The sequence below is a fragment of the Rhinopithecus bieti genome, unplaced genomic scaffold (assembly GCF_001698545.2).
Source record: "Rhinopithecus bieti isolate Rb0 unplaced genomic scaffold, ASM169854v2 scaffold_23964, whole genome shotgun sequence".
Lineage (NCBI taxonomy): Eukaryota > Metazoa > Chordata > Mammalia > Primates > Cercopithecidae > Rhinopithecus > Rhinopithecus bieti.
Window position 1 is genome coordinate 185,059 of NW_016810965.1, and position 22,556 is coordinate 207,614.

Below are 22,556 nucleotides of genomic sequence, written 5' to 3' on the forward strand. Positions count from 1 at the left end.
CTTTGCATCAAACACGGGGCTCTCATGCCAGGCTTGTGAGACTCAGTACTGCCAGGAGCCCCAAACAGGTAGACAGCCCTGGGCACCTTCTTTGTACCATTACCCCATTTGTCATTAGGCTGTGCCCTGAGTTCCACAGGAGCCTACCCAAACCACACCCTGTAACACAGTCAAGGAAGAAAATGTCTTTGTCACTGACAAGAAAAGAACAGCTTTCAGTGAGCAGCACTCCTTCCTCATGAAACACACTCTGGTCCAGCTAGTTTGCTTCCTTTCAGGAGATGGTATGGGGAGGTCAGTGACCTGAGTGAGTCGCATCTGTACCTCTCCGAGGACGGAATATCCTAAGGCTGGGGAAGAGAGCCTTGGCTACTGTCAATAATTGCTTCTCTAATTATTCTCTCTCATTCTGAATACCAAAGATTAGTGGACATAAAGTATGTGATGAAATTTACATAGCAATTGGTTTCAGCCAACCATTGGCTAGATATGTCTCACTAAAACAAAACAAAACAAAACAAATCACAAACTCACTCCCAAGCACAGAATCCAGAGGAAAGGAGCACACGAAACACACATGGCTTGAAGGATGGGCATGTGGACTGCTCCTGTGGATGGGACACCATGGCATCCAGGTTTTATCTACACCCCTTTCCATTCGACTGCCTACAGAACAGTTGGGCAAGACCCTCTTCTTTCAGGTGAAGAGCCAGGATCAGCAGCCATAGAAAAGTGCCTTCTGGCAGCAGGGTCTTCTACTACCTAGAACCGCTTTCCCTGTGAAGTCTTGCTGCATTTGGGGCTCCCACTAACTCCAAGGAAAATTAGTGGAGGAGGCAGGCGTATAACATGAAGAGTGGCATGAGACTAGGACCCCTGCTTTTTTTCATGAGGGTTCATCATTGAAAAACCACTCCGTTGCACTTCAGGTACAATTAATCTGAAGAAGCCCTACATTTGAAAAAGTCAGAGTCAATCCACTTGCTCTGTTAGATTGCTTAAACCTAGTATCATGGCATGAATTTGGTTAAAAACTCTTCCCCATGTAGCCTGAGTCTCACTTGATTCATCTGTTATTCAAAAGCTGTGATTGAAAGAGCCTTCAAACTCACAGGTGTTTAGGTCACTGGGGATGCTGCACAAAAATTCGAAATGCAGCAGCCATTAGTGTCCAGTCTCATTATATTCATGGCCAGGAAAGGCTAAACATGAACATGCTGGAACAAGAGCGCTTTTGGGGAGAAAAAAAAAAAAAGGTAACTGAAGACCCTCAATAGGGACAACATGTTCTGTAACTTCTGGAAGTAATCAGAGGGAACAAGCTGAACGGCCGATTAACAGTCATGCACAGACAGTCTTCCCTGGCCAAGTCCAGGAGATCTGACGGGTTGAAGGGGATCCAGAAAGAAGACTAAATCAACTTGGTCCCACTGAAATTGAAGTCAGTTCCAAGGGCTGAATGTGTTTTAAAGGTTTGTTTTTGTTTTTTCCTTTAGGTTAAATTTTCTGGATAAAATCAGATCAGCTGTGTAATCACCCTGCTACAATAAAAGGAGCTCAGTGTGCTTTATGGCAACCATACCAGTCAAGGGCTCTCTCTGGCACCAAGGGGGCCACATGGGTCCCCTGCCAAGTGGAGCTGAGGGATGCTCGAGGCCAGGGTCCAGACCTTCTCACTTATAAAAAGAATAGTGAAGTACACAGATATTTACCTACTGAGTTATGTTTGGACTGATAAAAATGCTCAGACGTCCTTTAGTTTCTCTTTATTATATTAGTTTATTTTTTGAGACAAGGTCTCACTCTGTTGTCCAGCTTGGAGTGCAGTGGTGTAACTTCGTCTCAATGCAGCCTCAACCTCCCGGGGCTCAAGCAATCCTCCCACCTCAGCCTTCCCAGTAGCCGGGACTACATGCATGTGCCACCATGCCCAGCTAATTTTTTTAGTTTCTCCTTTAAATGACTGTTTGTGTAAGAATTTTAGGACTTCGAAAAGATTTGAGCTTTGAAATTTCTCTAGGATAATGTGAGCATATGATTCATATGAATATTCAGTTGCAGAAAATGTTTTTGTTTTAACTTGTTTACTGCCTGCTCTGATCTCCTTAAAATGATCTCCTTAACATGTATGTATACACAAGTCTCTAAATACCAGGACTGCTGTTACCCAAAACCCACACTATCAAAGATATTGCTTGCTTCATATTTTCAAAGTCAGCTTTTGGAGGACAGGGACAATGGCTTCTTGTAATCTGCTGAGGGAGCCGACCCCAGTGAGGCTGTTCCTTCTCTGTAACCAGCTGCAATTAGGATTTCTACTATCCTTGCATGGGGCATCGATGGCAAAGGTTGACTTGGCCATGTGGTTAGAATTGGAAACTCAGTATTTTCAGTTGCTCCAGTTGTTTTTGCTCAGGCTACTAATCAATACCAAATCCAATGCTATCTAAATAAAATAAAATGGCATAGCAACTACCCCATTCTTGCTAACAACTCCAAATGACAAGGAGGGCCGGCATGGTGGCTCACACCTGTAATCCCAGCACTTTGTGAGTCTGAGGCTGGCAGATTGCTTGAGCTCAGGAGTTCAAGACCAGCCTAGGTAACATGGCAAAACCCTGTCTCTACAAAAAATACAAAAATTAGCTGGGCATGGGGGCATGCACCTGTAGTACCAGCAACTTGGGAGGTTTAGGAGAAAGGATGGCTTGAGCCCGAGTGGTTGAGGCCACTGCACTCCACCACTGCACTCCAGCCTGGGTGACAGAGTGAGACCCTGTCCCTGCCCCCCAGAAAAGATAGTGAGGCTTTACTTGAATGTGCTCCAACTCAACCTCAAAGCCAAGTGCCATGCCACCTTGTAAAAAAGGCTTGTTAAAAATAAGTGTTATGGCCGGGCGCGGTGGCTCAAGCCTGTAATCCCAGCACGTTGGGAGGCCGAGGCGGGCAGATCACAAGGTCAAGGGTACAGGCGATCGAGGACCATCCTGGCTACACGGTGAAACCCGTCTCTACTAAAAAATACAAAAACTAGCGGGGGAGGTGGCGGGCGCCTGTAGTCCAGCTACTCGGGAGGCTGAGGCAGGAGGAATGGCGTGAACCCGGGGGCGGAGCTTGGCAGTGAGCTGAGATCTGGGCAGTGCACTCCAGCTTGGGTGGGACATGAGCGAGACTCCGTCTCAAAAAAAAAAAAAAAAAAAAAAAAAGTGTTATTAGCCTGGCTGACATGGTGAAACACCGTCTCTACTAAAAATACAAAAAATTAGCTGGGCATGGTGATAGATGCCTGTAATCCCAGCTACCTAGGAGGCTGAGGCAGAAGAATAGCTTGAACTCAGGAGGTGGAGGTTGCAGTGAGCCAAGATTGCACCACTGCACTGCAGCCTGGGCAATAAACAAAGGCTCCGTCTCAAAAAAAAAAAAAAAAAAAAAAAGCCCTGTTATTATTATAAATAGAGCTACAGACTCTGTAGACATTGACACAGTGCTGATTTAAGTATCCTCACTTACTGGGGTCAAACATCTGTCTTTAGTAAAATAAGGGCACTGGATTCGATTCTAAAAATAAATGGCAGGAGAGCTGGGAATGGTGGCTGATGCCTATAATCCCAGCACTTTGCGAGGCTGAGACAGGCGGATCACTTGAGGTCAGGAGCTCAAGACTAGCCTTGCCAACATGATGAAACCCCGTCTCTTCTAAAAATACAAAAATTAGTTGGGTATGGTGGCACTTGACTGTAATCCCAGTTACCTGGGAGGCTGAGGCAGAAGAATCCCTTGAACCTGGGCGGTGGAGATTGTAGTGAGCTGAGACCGCGCCACTGCACTCCAGCATGAGTGACACAGCAAGACTCAAAGAAAAGAAAAGAAAAGAAAAGAAAAGAAAAGAAAAGAAAAGAAAAGAAAAGAAAAGAAAAGAAAAGAAAAGAAAAGAAAGAAAGAAAGAGGAGGAGGAGGAGGAGGAGGAGGAGGAAAGGAAGGAAGGAAGGAAGGAAGGAAGGAAGGAAGGAAGGAAGGAAGGAAGGAAAGAAAGAAAGAAAGAAAGAAAGAAAGAAAGAAAGAAAGAAAGAAAGAAAGAAAGAAAGAAAGAAAGAAAGAAAGAAAGAAAGAAATGGCAGGAATGCATTTTGTGATTTCAGGATTCTCTAGTGAGTGGGTGGAGGTAACAACCAAGTTAGGATACCATTAGCAACTGAATCAACTTCAGCAAATGGCTCTCTAACACCACACTGACTTGGCATGGTCATGTCAAAAAAAAAAGAGGTTGGGCTGAAAAAAATTATTTCTCTAAGGAAAAGTGTGAACAATTAGTGCCAAACTATTCACATAGTGGAAAGTTCCATGCTTTTGGAAGATGACACACTTGGTAGTTTCTAAGAAGCTGATTTAATCAGCAAATTTCACATATTTATTTTTTCTAAAAGAGATTTAGAGTTCATGATTCTTTTAGTGTAGATTCTAACCACTTATATCAAATGGAATACGCAGGGATCTATTCAGTTGTGTGTCAAATTCTTAGGATCACTGAATAGTTCTGACTTGAGACAAGAACAATACAAGGCCAAGAAAACGAACTGTTTCAATTAAGCTCAGCAGAAAAAAATACACATGAGCCGAAACAGAACGACTTAACACTTAGCAATCACTTAAAAATCTGTAAGCTCAATCTGAGTCATAAAAAAAAAGTAGGCCAAGAAGCTTGAAGGAACACAGATTTACAAGTAAAAGAAGCAAACACTAAAATAAAAATGTTAAAACCCTGCAATGCTAAACTACTTTCAGATAGCTTTATAATAAGTGAAATTTGGAGAATTATATAAACCCCACACAGATAAGCTTGGACAAAAAATAGATGAAGGAATATTTGGCAAACATGAGCATGCATAAATCAGCTGCTCCAGATGACACATGGCCCTGGGGAATAGAATTTGACTAATATGCTTACTGAACAATGGTGCAGTAAAAATGAATCATTATTTCTGAAAAATTACCTTGCACTCAGGGGGATGTCAGAAGACTGGAACAAGGCCAACAACATGTGATAGTGATGCAGAGAGAAAACAGAAGGAAAGGGTAGTGAAAAATTAGTGTATGAGATATGCAATTGTCAACTTGAAAAATTGGGAATAACTATTAGGAAAGTAAAATTGAGGGTCCAGAAAACCAGGGATAAATAAACAAAGGACAGTTTGCATTTAAATGATCACGGACAAGTTCATGAGATTATCTTAAAGATTGTAATACTGTTGTTGTAGTTAAGAATATAAAGGGATGGGGTAGGGGGTGGATTGAGCTGAATACCCAGTGTCTTGGGATTTTATGTTCACTATTAGTCCAAAGAAAGCTGAAAATCATCAGAAATCACCAACTAAAGGGGTGTTAAGCCCAGCCATGGGAAGGTGTTTCAGAGAGTGTCCTAACAATCCGCCATCACATTGATCTGATTCAGTACCCTGGCTGATGACTTAGGAGCAAGTGTCACAAAATTTATGGATGACACTGAGGTGGGGAATGCCACAGAGGACAGAGGCAAGAGGAAGGGAAAAAAGTAGGTTAGACATGGGTACATCTGCAATTAGAGAATATCCATGACAAAGACACGAACAGGCTGGAGTAATTTATAAGGCAACACAATTTCGGTATGAGAAAATTCAACATGAATTGACACTAAGAATACGGGGCGAGGTGGAGAAGGCCATTGGCATTTGCAATTGCTTTTAAATCTATATTTGGAGCACATGGTCCAGAGTGATGTTTGACCAGGTAAGAACCCCCCTCTCCCATCACGAATAAATCAGGGGGAAAGCAAGTGGAAGTAGAGGGAACTGATGGTCATGAGCCCACCCAGGTGTCAGCTCCTCTTAGGTGGTTCTCACTCACTACTCAGGAATCCTGTGCTGTAGGAATCGTTAGCACTTCATAGGTGTGGATTTGGAGTCCTGTCTGCTGCTTTTCTTAAAAAAAAAATAGAGATGAGGGTCTCACTATGTTGCCCAGGCTTGTCTCAAACTCCTGAGCTCAAGCAATTCTCCTGCCTCAGCACCCCCAAGTGTCAGAATTACAGACATGAGACACCACACCTGTTCTGTCTGCCACTGTTATCCAAAGGTCAGTTGCCTTCATGGCTCCCTCCCTCACTTCTTTCTGGGTTCCGCTGCTTTCTTGGCAAGGCCTACTTATGTAGAACAGTATCTCCTTACCTGCTTTATTTATTTCATGACACTTATTTCCATCTGATGTATTATGTGTGTGCTTATTTACTGCCCTCTCACTGAAATATAAGTTTACTGCAGAATCCCCACAGCCTAGAACATGCCTGATACGTCATAGACATTTGATAAGTATTTGTTATTAAATTATACTCTTCCCAGGAATGAATGTTTTCTTTTTGCTACCTAAGTGTAAACTCTTAATTCATCTACCAGGTGGCTACCTAGTTTGGAAATTAAGAAAAAAAATCACACTTATATAAAGAAAACGCTGAACAGAGAAGAACTTACAAGAAGCAGGAAATGTCTTGCTCAATTTTTTTTTTTTTCAGAACATTAATTTACTTCCACGGGACAAGGCAAATCTGTTCCTGTAAACCAGTATTTTTATTAATAGAAATTCTCTGCCTTTGCTAAATGGTAAACAAATGTTAAGAATTTGAAGGAGAATCACATCACTGGGTTCCTTTGAGATCCATATGCCTCAATTCAATCCTGTCAACCATGCCAAGAAAGAGGAGAGCAGCTCATGTCCAAAGAAACTGGGAAAGAAAAAAAAAATCTCCCTGATGCTTTCTTTAGATGACACTAAGCAACTGAATGGGGATTAAAAAACAAAACAAACAAACAAAAAAACAAAATAATAAAAACACCACCACAATAAACAAACAGAAAAAAACAAACACACATTGACCTCATCTCTGGGTCTTTTGTAACTGAAGAAAAAATGCCTCAGTTACATGGAACACTTTATCTTAGTCTTTTTCACCTTCGCTGTCCTATTTTTGAACCCTAGACACCACACCTGCCTAGCTGTCATTGGGCTTTTAAATTCTCTGAAATAGACTATATAGGTGTTTGAGAGCAGTACATGGAGATTAGTAAGCACCTGAGAGGTGCTGATTTCTCTCTCTCTCTCTTTTTTATTTTTGAGACAGTCTCACTCTGTTGCCCAGGCTGGAGTGCAGTCGTGCCATCTCGGCTCACTGCAGCCTCTGCCTTCCAGTAGTCAAGTGAAGTGACAGGTCAAGTGATTTTTGTGCATCAGCCTCCCAAGTAGCTGGGACTACAGGTGCATGCCACCATGCCTGGCTAATTTTCTGTATTTTTAGTAGAGACAGGGTTTCACTGTGTTGGCCAGGCTAGTCTCAAACTACTGCCTTCAGGTGATCCACCCACCTCGGCCTCCCAAGGTGCTGGGATTACATATGTGAGCCACCATGCCAGGCCCAAGAGGTGCTGATTTCTTTTGTGATGTTAAAGGAATTAGTTTCCTGATGAGGTTGAGCTGCTATCTGAGTAGAACCCAAGAAGGCCAAAAGGTGGGTACTTCAGGGAAGACCCTGGAGTGGTAAGACACCAGCACTGCTGCCCAGTACCATGCGAGTATCTTTTCTAAAGAGAAAAGTATGCAGGGAGTGAAGAAAAGAAGCTGGCTTGTATAGTAGCAGAGATGGACACATAAGTAGCTGACACTGATCGATAATGCCCATGTGCCAGGCATTGTACTGGGGCTGCATGTGCATGATAGAGCCTGTTAGTCCTCACAGTAGCTCCATGAGGTTGATGCAATGATTATCATAACACAGAGAAGTTAAGGCAATTGCCCAAAGACACGCAGACAGCAAGTGGCAGGGCCAAGCTCTAACTCTGGATCATAATGCTTGTGATCATAATGCACTTGACCAGCACGTCCCCGATGACACCTCAGACCTATGCAGGGTTTGTATCGTGGGAAGGCGGAGGGAGTGGTGCCCAGATGCTTCTTTCTACTAAAGACTGCACCAGCATCTAACAGGGAAGGATTATTCCAGATGTGTTTGCAAAAGATCCCTTTGATCATTTGTAATCTTTCACCAATTAGCTCATGAAGCCAAAAATATTTCTGACTAATCACTTTAAATAATGACTTTGGGAACTCCTGTAGTCTGCTCTCTTATGCCTACTTCAGTGGGAAAATAATTGTACAAACCAGGAACCGTCATCTTCAGCATAATTTTAACTGGCCAGAGAAACTACCCAAACACTACCCAAAAAAGTTTACTCTATAAAGCAATTACTTTTCTGTTTCAGAATCCATCTCAGCCCCCAACCTGGCCCCAGTGAATTATAAAGGTGTGAAACAACCTAACACATCCAAGCAAATCTGTCTCCATGACAACACAATAGCGATGCAGTCCTGGAATCAGGATGCCTGTGTTCCAGGCTGGCTGGATTACCTAGGGAAGTTTCCTCAGCCTCAACAAATCAGAGTTTTCTCATCAATGAGATGGGGAGCCACTGCATTTGCTGCAAGGTTCCTAGGAGATCATTTATTTCTCATCACCATTAATTTCTCATCTCTGATGTTTATAATGCACTTAAAATGTTCCAGGCATCTAATGCTTCCTGTATATTGCATTTAATTCTTACCCGCAGGAGATAGGTGCTATCATTAAAACCTGATTTAAGGATAAGAGGCTTGAAGCTTAGCTGAGGTTACATAGCTAGTCAGTGATGAGCCAGGATCTGTACTCAGATTTGAATGACTTCAGAGGCCACATTTTTTTTTTTTTCTTTTTTTTGAGACAGGGTCTACTCTGTGCCCAGGCTGGAGTACGATGGTGCTATATCGGCTCGCTACAACCTCTGCCTCCCAGGTTCAAGCAATTCTCCCGCCTCAGCCTCCAGAGTAGCTGGGAGTACAGTGCACGACACCATGCCCAGCTAATATTTGTATTTTTAGTAGAGACAAGGTTTCACCATGTTGGTCAGGCTGGTCTCAAACTCCTGGCCTCAACTGAACCACCCACTTCGGCCTCCCAAAGTACTGAGATTACAGGCATGAGCCACTGCACCTAGCCAGAGGCCACATTTTTAATCAATACAAGCTAAAGCTTGTTAATGTTTCATGACTGAACTCTGCCCTGCCTCTCTGCTGCCATCCTTTGTATATGAAACTCTTAGAATTAGATAAAAATCTTTGGAATAGCATATTCAAACGTAAAGCCTTATTGCTGTCAAATGGCCCCAGGCTGCACATGTTCAAAATTGGTTGAGGAAGTCCCATGTTACCATTCTGAGCAGGCCCAGGTGGTCAGACTCCATCAGAGGATGCTCCATTCATGATGGGTGCTCTGCAGGGTCACTTGCCACACTGTGTTACCTCTATGTCATTGCTCTGCCTAGAGCTGGTAGTTTAAAATTTTAACCATTAGCTCCAATTTTATTGCTTCCTGAGGACACATTTCATAAAACGATGAATGCTTTAATATTGTTTCCAAAAAATTGTCATAACTTGTTCAAGGTCACATAGTTTGTTACTGGCAGGGCTGAGTCATTTGGGTAAATTATTAGGCCTTACTTTCTTCATCTATAAAATAGGGGGATTAGACTAAATCATCTCCAAGCTCTCCTTCAGCTCTCAAAAGTTTATGGTTCTGGGCCACAGACACCACTAGCCAGGCAACATGCTGGATTCAGTCTTCCTCTTCATAGCGGGGAAGGAGGAAAATAGGAAAGAGGAGCTGCAGTGTGAGGACAGCAAGGAGCTAAATAGCTGGGGAATGACAGCTGGAGAGGGAATCCGGGGCAGAGTCAAGAGACTGGCAGATGTGGTAAAGACTGACCCACTTGTGGAGGCAGAGCTGTGTGGGAGGTGAGGCCTCAGCCACTGATAAGTAGCTCAGGCTTTTCTCCACGGACTTTCCCCTAAGCTAGTTACCCTTTTCTCAGTTCAAGTCAGCCATTTCCCTGCCTCTTCAGTAAGCGAGAAGAAGAGACTGTATGGTTGCAGCAACTCCAGTTTCTTGATCTCAGTCCACCTGTGCTCACTGTGGATAAAAATTAGTTGTTACCAAATTACATCAAATCGAAGACTACATCTATTGTAAGGCGCACCATTATTTTTATAGATAACCAAGAAAGATAGACACTGCCAATTATCTTTGCACGGTGTTGTCAATTCCAAGATGGAATCTGCTTTCAGGAGACATTAAGAAGTATGTCTTAGAATCGATGAAATATATTCTAACTCCCTCCATTACTCATGATAAAATCCACAATTTAAGGGTTTCTTATGTACCAGGCACTATATTAAATGCTTTACATAATCTCATGACAGCCTGTGAGGTAAGTGTTACTCCCATTTATAGGTGAGAAAAGCTCAGAGAAGCTAAGTAACTCACCCAAGGTTGCCCAGCTGGCAGAGACTATATAGGAACTGGGGTCAGTCTGACTCCAGAGCATGTGCCTTGAATTACTAGGTCATCTAACCTTCAGCTGAGAGCCACTGGATTACCATCCTTGGGATGACAAGTGGACTTGTTTCTGGGGTCCCTGGCCTCTCCCTCTCTTACTGTTCTGGGTAGAGCTGCTAATGAAGGATGAAAGTGGGGAAGCGTTCACAGGTACATTCTTGGCTCATGGGGCAACAAGGAAGACAGCTCCAGCTCTGCGTATGCAAGAGTTAAACATGGAAGAAATGGGCTTAGGAGGGCACCAGAATTACCAGAGCTGGCTCTACAGGAAAATAGAGGAGAATAAGAAAGAGGGAGTCAGAAAGAAAGGAAGGTGAATTTGGTACCTCAGAGCTCCCGTGGGAGGGAAGATGACTGTGAGGCTGATGAATATGGTTCGAGGTTCCTGGTATGCATGTGCCTTTCCAAGAACCTGACGGGGACCTACCAGTTGTGAATTCACAATTTTATCTTCCTTTTTAAAAAGAGGACTGAAATTCTGAACATTTCAAGTTTCATAAACCTGGATCCTCCAGTTCCACTCTTGGTGTTAATGAAAGTAGGTGTGGTTGGGGGTGGTGGGCCTCGGAGAAAGCTGGAAGGGATTGGGGCCACATGGGCACACAGAAGGAGTGATAGTTTAAAAGGAAAAAAAAAAAGGTCGGGGGAAGTATGACTATGAGAAAAAGGATGTCTGCTTCCTTGGCCCGCCAAGTTTTATTTGGCCTGCAGAAATAGACCATTTCCTGCCCCATTCCTTCCAAGACCAACCCCACAGACTGGCAGTGAGCAACTTTCTTCCTTCTACTTTGAAGAAGTTGTTTTACCAATGAGCCCTGAAAGTGGGCAGATTGTCATAGAACTCTTAGGTATATTTTTTTTATTCTTTAACAACGTTTTTGTGCCTGTTTTATCATGGACATATTAATGTAGTAGTATATGTGTATAATTTTATACAGATAACTATACAAATGACAGGCAGTGGAGAAATTTATTGATTGATAGAGGTCTGTGATCAAGAAGTTGTGAGATTATTGCCCTATGGCGATATTTCTCCATTCTCTTAAAGTTCTCCCATTAGAACACTTATACACTGTTGGCAGAAGTGTAAATTAAATCAACCATTCTGGAAAGCAGTATGGCAATTCCCCAAAGAGCTAAAAGAAGAACTACCATCCCACCCAGCAATCCCATTACTGGGTATAAACCCAGAGGAATATAATTCATTGTACTATAAAGACATATGCACGCAAATGTTCATTGCAGCACTATTCACAATAGCAAAGATAGGGAATCAAACTAAATGTCCATAAATGACAGACTGGGTAATGAAAATGTGGCACAGATATGCCAAAGAATACTATACAGCCATAAAAACGAACAGGATCATGTCTTTTGCAGGAACATGGATGGAGCTGGAGGCTATTACCCTTAGCAAACTAACGCAGGAACAGAAAACCAAATGCTGCATATCTAAGTGGGAGCTGAATGGTAAGAACTTCTGAACACAAAGAAGGAAATGACTGACAGTGGAGTCTACTTGAAGGTGGAGGGTAGGAGGAAGGAGAGGAACAGAAAGGATAACTACTGGGTACTGGGCTTAATACCTACATGATGAAATAATATGTACACACCCCGTGACATGTGTTTACCTATGTAACAAACCTTGACAAGTACCCCCCAAACCTAAAGTAAAAATAAAAAGAAAAGTCCTCCCCTTAAAGCTTCTGGGCAACAAGGTCATACAAGACACTCATCTTGAGTAAAATTGTAGTTACATTCATAGACTTCAATGCTCAATATTTTGGACCTTTGTCTTTTTACATTTCTTTCAACTTGGACAGTAAATTAAAATCATTGTTTTATTTTTCTCTTTTTCAGTTACTAGCCCAGTATTTGGAATTTGCCAAAGCTATATTCCTCAGAATTTACCTCAAGAACTCCTTTGTATCAGCAAAGGATGAAGAACGGAGAAGAGGAGGAGCAGGAGGAAAGAAACTTAAGAGATGTGGTGACTAATTGCAATGTGTAGATTGTATTTAGCTCATGATTCAAACAAAGTAGATATTTGTTATTAAGGAATTATGGTTGTTTTTCATGTGATATTAGTATGGTGGTCCCATTTCTTAAGAATCTATCTTTTCTAGCCGGGCGAGGTGGCGGGCGCCTGTAGTCCCAGCTACTCAGGAGGCTGAGGCAGGAGAATGGCGTAAACCCGGGAGGCGGAGCTTGCAGTGAGCTGAGATCCGGCCACTGCACTCCAGCCCGGGCGACAGAGCGAGACTCCGTCTCAAAATAAAATAAAATAAAAAAGAATCTATCTTTAGAGATAGGTGCTGAAATGTTTGCAGATGAAATGACATGTCATCTGTGATTTGCTTCAAAACAGTAGATGGCCTTGAATTCATAATTGCTGAAGATGGGTATAGGGCACATGGAGTTACATTATAACCTTTTCTCTCCTTTTGTATTGTTTGTAGTTTTCAATTATAAATTAAAATGAAGAAAATAAGTCAACCAAGCATGAAGAAGTCAGTGAGATTCTTACGGACATCCCAACGTTGCCTCTTATCCACCTGACATAGTCATGGAACTAGAAAGACAAGCACAATTTGCCAAGCATCAGAGTGGCATCTTGAAACTGCTGGGTTTGGTGTAAGGTGACCTCCCTAGGAGGAGAACACTTTAGACCAGTGAGTGAACAGCTTGGAACTGGAGTGACTACTGCTGGCAAAAAAGAATTTGCTAATACTCAAAGGGGGGAAAAAAAAGACCATGAAACAGGATCACATGCTCTTTGGACATCAAAGAATCATTACAAAACAAGATTTTGGTGAGTTCAGTGTAAATGAATGAGGGCCATGCGGCTTCAATTTCTTTCAAAATACACAAGTCTAAAAATTCAAGGAAAAATGCCCTGTTAAACATGTGCTGAACTGAAATGCTTCGAGAGTCATTGAGCCCAAATGGGCCCTGGCTTTGCCTCAAGACTGGATCTTGTTCCTTTTGAATATGATTTCTCTACCTTACCCCATTTCCTCTATAAACTGTATCTCCTTCCTTCCAGGTTCTCGTCCAAATTCTACTTCAGATGCTGAAAACACAGGACAAGACAAATCCAGAGATCAGCAACATTTTTTTTCCCCTTTTCAATTTCACTGAGAAAGAAACAAATTCTTGGAGACTCAATTTGGAAAACATTTGCTGGCAAATCCATAAAGCTCACCCTGTTGGTTTGAACTTTCAAAGTGTTGGGAATGGCTAACACAGTGAAAATGAAGTGGGGAGGAAATGGAATCTAAGGCAATCCACTGTATTCCACTCACCCCCAACTCATTCACCCCAGAAAGAATCCAGCCACAATCATCTGGACCTTCCTGTGTGAATCTCCATTAGTACAAAACTTTTTTAAAAAGATACTTATCCACGTCATAGAGTTTATGGCCCAATACCTGGCCCAGATCTGACTGAAGTCAGCAGGCAGGAAAAGGAGCTACTAAGGATGGTCTTGCCACACAGCTTTGACCTAGAGAAAGGGATACCGAAAAGCCAGACCAGGGTGTAATGGGTAAATGGAAATAGATAAAGAAAATGGAGGCAAGCAACCTCCCCACTTGAAAGCCTGGAACGCCCAGCTGGGTTTGATTCAAAGCTCTCTTTGGGCCTGTGAGCCCAAAAATGAATGTTCTTGTTGCATGAAGTCTGTGCAGTTTGTCAGACGTGTATGTTGCAGGTTAGGTTTGAGTCAGTTAACCTAGGAGGTGGTTGGTGGTTGGAATCCTTGGTTCTAAGAGCTTGGTGTGTTCTGTGGTTCTGACTCCTGGGGCCTACCACATTTTGCTGGAAGGGCATACATAAGGCTGCCCGTAACTCTTACCGCTCTTGGCAGTTTCTCCGGGAGACCTCATCCTTCTGTTACAGTAGGTACTTACGCAGTCATGAGCAGGGAAGGCCACCCTCCTCACAACCTGGAACGTCAGGCAACCATCAGGTGATGGTCACAGGGGAGTTGGGGGAGTAGACTCAAGCATGCACACTAAGAAGCAAAATGGCAGCGTTTAACTGGTATATGAATCCTCAACTGACAAGGAGAAAAACCCCTCAAGTGAGCACACACACAACTTCAGTAAACACAATGTGCATGCTCACCCCCCAAGTGCCTGAAGGCCACTGTGCATGCAGACAGCCCACTCCAAGGGAAGAATCAGGGGAGAAAGGATGCAACCCCCCTGGAAGCATGCCAGCATATGAAACCCCAAGTCAAAGGTCACACCACTCAGCTGATCTCAAGTCACCCGTTTGGCCCTCTTCTAAGTGTACTTCCTTTTGTTCCTGCTCTAAAGCTTTTTAATATACTTTTCACTCCTGCTCTAAAACTTACTTTGGCCTCTCACCCTGCCTTATGCCCCTTGGTTAAAAATTATTTCTTCTGAGGTGTTAAGAATTGAGTTTGCTACAGATTTGCCACCGGTAACACTTCCATAGCCTTAGATGAGTTGGGTTTCAAAATTAGAATTGCTCATTTTAACCTCTGGAGTACAAAACTCCAGTGGGAATAAGCTATCCCTATAAATAAAGTATAATTTTCTCTCCAGATTCTAGCATGAATATTGTTCCGAGTGATTCCACTTACAAACCAAAAATATTTGACTCAAACTAGAAAGAGCACAGCATTTCCTGGCTTCCTGGGAAGTCAGTCGCACAGCTAGTGGCACTAGTTTCCAGGACCTGTCATCCTCCAGCAACCACGCCTAGCTGTTTTGTTGATAACTGTTCCTAAAATGAAGGGCAGGTACTTTGAAAAGCGAGTCCTAAACTAACTGTGCATCTGCTCCAAGCTCACTCAGACTTTGTACCACAGGCAAGAGCAGGTCATACCATCAGAATATGGCACAAACATGAGAAGAATTTTCAAGGATGATAGGAACTAAAAGCTTTTAAAGTGGGAAGGAGATGAAAAAACTCCACTTTTCTGTAACTAGCTCATGAAGGTTTGGTGTGTGGAGAACCAAATGCACCACGAGTACTAGCACCACTCCACCAAATTCTGTTTTTTTCTTGGATTTTTGTTAACTTAAAAATTTAGGCTGGGCTCAGTGGCTCATGCCTGTAATCCCAGCACTTTAGGAGGCTGAGGTGGGTGGATTACCTGAGGTCAGGAGTTCGAGACCCGCCTGACCAATATGGTGAAACCCCATCTCTACTAAAAATACAAAAATTAGCCAGACGTAGTGGCAGGTGCCTGCAGTCCCAGCTACTCGGGAGGCTGAGACAAGAGAATTGCTTGAACCTGGGAGGTGGAGGTTGCAGTGAGCCGAGATGATGCCACTGTATTCCAGCCTGGGCAACTGAGCGAGACTCCATCTTAAAAAAAAGAAAAAGACTTAAATATTTAAAGAAATGTTACAAAAGCCACAGGTGATGACCAACCAGCTCAATGACAATCCCAGCGACGAGCCTAGCTTGTATCATTATGAGCAAGGTCAATATTCCCTTCCAAAGAAACCAACCAGGGTCTTTATCACAGCTTGAAACATTTAGGAGCTGGCCAAGATATGAGGCAAATTCATTTAATTTGGTTTAACTTAATTCTGCCCCAAGCTGTGCAGAAGCTGGGCATATGAACATTACTACATCCCAAAATCTCCTCAGAACTCACAGGGTAAAAGTTCCTGATGCATATAGCACTGAGTGGGGACACAGAGAGGAGTGATAATTTTCAACAGGGGAAGTCAAGGTAAATTAGCTTTCCAGCTGGAGTGAAGAGTTCTTAAACTGTAGTGCCCATACGGATCCCCTGGGGAGCTTGTCAAGCATGAAAATGGGAAGGCCGCATGAGAATCACCTGGAAGGCTTAAGCATGAAAATGGATGGGCCCCACTCCCAAAGATTTTAATTTTAGTAGGTTTGATTTAGAGCCCTCCAAATCTTCATTTTGAAAACAAACTCTGCCCCTAATTCTGATGTGGGTGATCCTCAGAACCTACACTGTTCTAAGGTTTTCATCTGCAAGTCTCTCCATGTGTAGGGCTGTAAATATAGACCCAGACAGATGAGAAGGCTGTTTCCATGCTCATGCCCATGATGCTGAAAGTTATTTTTGCAGATTCCCTTTGAGGTCTAGGAAATTCAAAAAGAATGGTCATGGAGGTCTGCGGGTGAGGGCAGGTGGGGAAAGAAAGGGCTGTCATTCATCCTTAGGGCCTGCTCTTTGTAGACCTGAGGGCTGTCCCATATTCTCAGTGCCCTGATCTATGGATTGGGACTCCACACCAAATACTCTGGTTTTAGGGTTCTTCTGTCAAATTTACTGTCCTCTAGGTCAAGGCATCAGGTGACAATAGACATATTTAAAGAAGGAAAGACCCTGGTATAAACACACCTGATAGCAATAACTTAAGCATACCCTGAGACTGACCCTGTATAGCAGACACACCTGCAGGTGGTTTGGAGTTTCAAGCTAAGGAATCTGGGAATGGCCAACCCAGAAGGTCATTCCTTATCTATGAGAAACAGCTTAGCCCCTAGCCCATCCCAGGAAACATGGGCTGTATGACGTCCTTTGTTTTGGGTTAAGGTTGCTAGGTGGAGACTGTTAGGGAGAGGGTCCTAAGTGAATATAAAATGCATGTCTTTGCAAGCGTTTGCAGTTCTGTCCAGCTCTCGCCATTGGACTACACACAAAAGGGTTCTCCTGTCCAGCCCGCTGCCACTGGACTCTTCCTTATATGTAAGTCCCCAGTAAAACCCAGTGTCTCATTTGTTAGTTCTGGGTCTGCTCTTCATCCTTCTGAAACTGGTGTCTTTCCCATTGGAGTCAATAAGTGTTTGGCCCAACATTCCGAATTGGTTTGGCCAAGTTGTTATAAACTATTGGCCCTCAAGGCCAAACCAGGCATGCCTAAGTGATCTGCTAAATTGGACACAGGGTTTTTGTTTTGTTTTAAATTGAATTTGAATGCTTTCAGGCATTATATATTCATTCTACAGTTGGCCAGAGGCCTCACCACCTCCTTTTGTGTTATGCCTGAATGATGCACATTTTAAAATAATTCCTGGCTGGGCACGGTGGCTCACGCCTGTAATCCCAGCACTTTGGGAGGCCAAGGCGGGTGGATCACAAGGTCAGAAGTTCAAGACCAGCCTGGCCAATACGGCAAAACCCCATCTCTACTAAAAATACAAAGATTAGCCAGGTGTGGTAGTGGGTGCCTGTAATCCCAGCTACTCAGGAGGCTGAGGCAGGAGAATCACTTGAACCCAGGAGGCGGAGGTTGCAGCTAGCTGAAATTGTGCCACTGCACTCCAGCCTGGGCAACAGAGTGAGATTCTGTCTCAAAAAACAAAACAAAACAAAACAAAACAAAAATATTCCTGCCTTGTTCCTGTAGGCAGTTGACTTTGAGAAACCTGGGCCACATGCTAAATTTGAATCCATGTACTGGATTAGTTCCAGTATCTGAGCTAGGCATGAACTCAGGAAGACAGGAGTGCATTGGTGTTAGAGAGAAAGGAAAATCCAGGAGGGTCTGTGCATCTGGAACCACAAGGAATACAGGGCAAGCTTCCCCTAGTGCCAGGAGTCCAAACTAAGATAAAGGGTGGAGGAAGCCCAGCAGATCCCCTGAGCTCTGCCTGCTTTTGGGATCCTATGACCCAGAGTAGGTAAGAGAAGGCCTCCATCTTGGACATGCAGCCATCACCCATCATTCCTGCTCCTAAGGGTGCTAAACTGGCCCAGCAGCCTTATTTACTGTTCCAAATGATAGTTTTTCAAGCTTTGGTGACAATCACAGCTAGCTCCTAACCTTTTTGCTCATGCCACTTACCATCCCTGAAATACTTCCTCTTTCTACCCGTTTCTGCCTCATTCCTCTAAGCACCTCAAGATCCAGCTTAAACCCCCAACTCCTCTGGAAGCTTTCCCTGATCAATTTCACCAACGTAGACAATCTCTCCCTCCTCTCAACTTACTACCTACCCTACTTATAAATGACTTATTTCCATCTGCCTTGAATCATTCCTTATATCTCTTATGTGTACAAATTTCAGCTTCTCAATTAGACTGTCAACTCCTAGAGAGGAGGTACCATGCTTCAATTCTTATTGCCTGGATTCCTTAGAGAACAAGACAGTACCTCAAATGTGTCACTAATTCACTGAGTAATTATCCCCAGTAGCATCAGGGAACAGCTGCACAGAACTCTCTCACAAAGCATACACAGCAACTGGAAGCTTCTAAGAAAGTCAGATAAATGCGGAAACACCATCCTGGCAATTCCTTAGCATCATACTTTCATAGATTCCTTGTGTCCATTCAGTTATTCAGTAAAAATGTTGCCTTTGATTCATGTACTTGTAGAAGAGAAAATTATTAAGTAGTATAAGGGCCTTCCTTCAATTAGGCTATAAAACTGGAAGTAAACAAATGGAAAGATTCCTCAATAGCAGGAATCTTTGTGTAGGAATAGCAGGAATCTGTAGTCAGTGGAGTGGTGGCCCCCAAAAGATGTCTACCCAGAACCTGTAAACGTGACCGTATTTGGAATAAGGGTCTTATAGATGCAATTAAAGATCTCAAGATAAGATTACCATAGAGTATCCAAGTAGGCCCTAAATCCAATGATAAGTATCCTTATAAGAAGAGGAGAAGGCAAAGAGAATTGAAGAGGACACTGAGGAGAAGGCCATGTACAGACAGTTGGAGGCAGAGGTAGAGTTACGCAGCCACAAGCCAAGGAACACCTGCAGCGCCACCCCCACCCCCTACAAAACTAGAAGAATGCAAGAAAGCATTCTCCCCTTTAGCCTTCATAGGGAGCATGACCTTGCTGACACCTTGAGTTTAAGCTTCTGGATGCCAGAACTGTGGGAGAATAAATTTCTGTTGTTTTAAGATACCCAACTTGGGTTAATTCATGACAGCAGCCCTAGGAAAACAACATAGCAATGAAGAAGGATAGCGGATGGGAATGGGTGGGCAGGGAAGAATATCATTGCACTGAATTTCAAAGATCCCAACCTCAGCATCCATTGAGAGAGGAATGAGTCTTTTCATAATCTCTGCCATTGTCTGTTTGTCTAGAAAAGCTTCTGCAAGGTCATTATTTCCTCAGAGATGCTCATGATTCAGATTTAAGCTAGATACTTTCTCTTGGATCCTGGGGTTACATTCCAGTAAGATGGGACCAGATAATCCTGAAATGCAGAACAAATGATCTGCTTCCAAGAACCTAGCTCTATTTATCAAAGAGCACCTGCCGTGTTAGACAAATTGGCTGGTCCAGCTAATTACAAAGGAGGCACGGGCTACCACCACAGAGTCATGGGTGGTAGCACTATCTAAATGTGACCGGACAAGCTTTTTTGATCTGGGCTCTAGGAACTCTATTTAGTCTCTGTTTTCATTTTCTCACTGACTGTAATTTACACATAAGTCAACCCCTGCTATTTTTCCCGTCTAGTTAGGTTCATAAGGAGAAATACATTTTTACAAATGTTCCAAACATGAGGCACACACAGCAACACTTTTCATATGATTGCTAGAAGCCGTTCACATCAGTCTGTAATCCTTATTCAAAGCTTACTAACAAAAGGAGCTGGAAAAATATCACTAGAGGTTGGTGACATGAGGCATTTGCTTGCATAAAATGGACATGAGTCATGTAGGAAATTGTGTTTATTTTTCAGAGATGCACAATGATGTATTTAGGGGTGATATGTCATGATGGCTACAATTTGCTCTGGACCATTGCAGCAAAAAATATATGAAGCAAATGTGGCAAAATATTAACCATTAAATCAAGGCAATGGAAATATGGGTGCTCAAGGCATATTTATTTGTATCCCATAGGTTTAAAAAGCATCAAAATAAAATAACATGGATATAAATGTTTAATACATAGGGTTTTGTTTTTGGGTTTTTTTTTTTTTTTTTTTTTTTTTGCTGACACTATACCTGTTTTCAGGTATAGAGACTGTCTCAATAAAGGGACGATGCCTGCTTGCAATTATAAATACCCAACAGAGGCAGCAGATCTATGCGTACAAATTCTATTCTTAACTGCTCTTCAGTTCTATTTACAGAAGGAAGAAGTTACATCTATTGAGGAAAAAGAGTACCCCAAAAAAAGCAGCATTGGCACTGAAGCAGGAAAAAAATGCCTTGTTGAGAAAGCACTGCATCTGTTAATATGGGGCTTTTTTGTCAAGTCACAGACAGCTAAGCATGCCGCTTTAAACTGCTGGCAGGGCGCTTTGTCCAAGTGCATCTAGTGTGTGTAGAATTTATTCCTCTAAATGGACATATCAGCTAGGGAATGGACTTGGGTCCTACCCCCAACGTACTAGGCACATAAACAGACACAGGCACGGACAGAGAGGGGACTCACAGTTCTGAGTACAGGAAGTGCAGGTTGCCCACATTGTCAATGTAGTTAGCAGGGCTGAGCCAAGGCAAGACCAGCAACAGAAGCGCCTTCATTCTCCGAGCAGTGTGCTGCCTTCTCCCTGGCCACCTTCTGTCAGCTACAAGGGCCCAAACCAGCCAAGCTCCTTCAAGCAAACCTTGCCACGCCCCCACAATCAGTAGATCATAAAGAATTTGACTGAGAACCTTTAGATTAAGCCACGTTAATAAATCACGGGCCCATAAGAAGATTATGCTCTCTGATTCTCAGATAAGAGGATATAGGAACGCAAGGAGCCACCATGGTTGGCGAGAGAGCTTAGGCTGAGAGCAGGCAGGCTGATGCCCAGGAAAGGAACCAGCCCCTCCTGCAGGATGCGGACTGGTTCTTAGGAAGCAGCTGGTACATTTACATCACTGGCTGGGAGCAGACAGGCTGGGAGTTAAAGTGTGTTGGAAGAGGGCATGAGCATGGCACATTCAGACCCCACGTGTGAATAATTAAACAATGAAAAGCTGCCCTCCAGTTTGCTAGAGCGACACTGTAAGAAATTCCCATCTTTGGAGCAGCCTGGAGATCTGAGCTTAAAGCAAGCATTCAGATATTATAACACAGGAGTGGCTGAAATATGAACCAACCCCACCTTCCTCTAGCACTGTATGTATATTTAGAGTACAATTTAAAACATTTCACCGATCACCGTCTTGACTACACTGACATATGAAAGAGATGCGACAGTGACAGCGTCCTTGCTAATTTTGAAAATTGGCTCTAGAGACGAATAGGCTGTGCCATTCTCTGTCAGAATAACAAAGAGCCTGGATAGACATAAAGTTCTGTCAAAACAACGTACAGGTTCCTGTTTGGTGAGGAAATGAGTCACTCCATTCTTCCTTCTCCCTGGGGGGATTGAATTGCGCTCTGAAACCAGCTGTTTCATTTAAGCTCCCAAGCCTCAGTCACCTTACCTTTGAAATGGCACTAATTATGCCTTACCTGCCTGGTTTGTGAGGGACTAGGCCCCCTCCCTCTTCCAGCCTTAACACCTGGGATTTGAGACTGCGCTACCGGCCTCAACACTAAGACTTCTTTGCAGGCCTAAGCTCTGGAATGCCACAGAAGCCCCCAGGATGCTCCCTTACCCCATATTCAAGAAGATTAAATTCCATTTTGCCAACTCAAGACCAGAATCTTAATAGAAATGGCTCAAAAGGATAATTACATTCATCACATTAATGACAGCCAAGCCATGATAGCAAACTCCACTCCACAAGAAGACGACCAGAGAAAAGTCTACAGGATGAGACCAATTGTGATGAACTGTGTAGTCATTAAGAATTTGGCATCAGCGGCAGGGCTAAAAGAGTTTAAATACAGAAGACTCTCAGAATGTGCAGATTTAATTTCTACAGTTTACAGTGGAGATGAACAACCTTGATAAAACATGGGATATAATCATTCATAATTTTGTTGAGGTCCAAATTGGAATTCTATTCTCTGTAAGGCTGCTCTGCAAGAGTGAGTCAGAGCTCATGGAAAGCAGTAGAAAGGAAGTTAGGTTTGATATTTAGGTGCTGGGGTTAGAGAAGCTTGAGATTAGAGTTCTAGCTCTGCCATATACTAGCTGTATGACACTGGGCATGTTTGCTTAACCTTTCTGAACCTTCATGTCCTCCCCTGTAAAAGAAAGACAGTAATAATAGTGCTTAACTCAGAGTGCT

The 22,556-nt window shown here is 43.1% G+C and overlaps 1 protein-coding gene across 6 annotated transcripts in view; it reads right to left on the minus strand.

Moving 5' to 3' along the window:
- Nucleotides 1-22,556, minus strand: part of LNX1 (ligand of numb-protein X 1) — a 192,571-nt gene that overhangs the window by 82,347 nt on the left and 87,668 nt on the right. The window contains exon 1 of one of the 6 annotated variants that reach the window (XM_017893286.1): nucleotides 20,818-21,253. The exons of the other annotated variants lie outside the window; for them this stretch is intronic. Coding sequence (XP_017748775.1) covers nucleotides 20,818-20,909 — 92 coding nt within the window. The 5' untranslated portion in view covers nucleotides 20,910-21,253. Of the gene's footprint in view, nucleotides 1-20,817; nucleotides 21,254-22,556 lie in introns of those variants that run through there. 6 annotated transcript variants of the gene reach the window in all.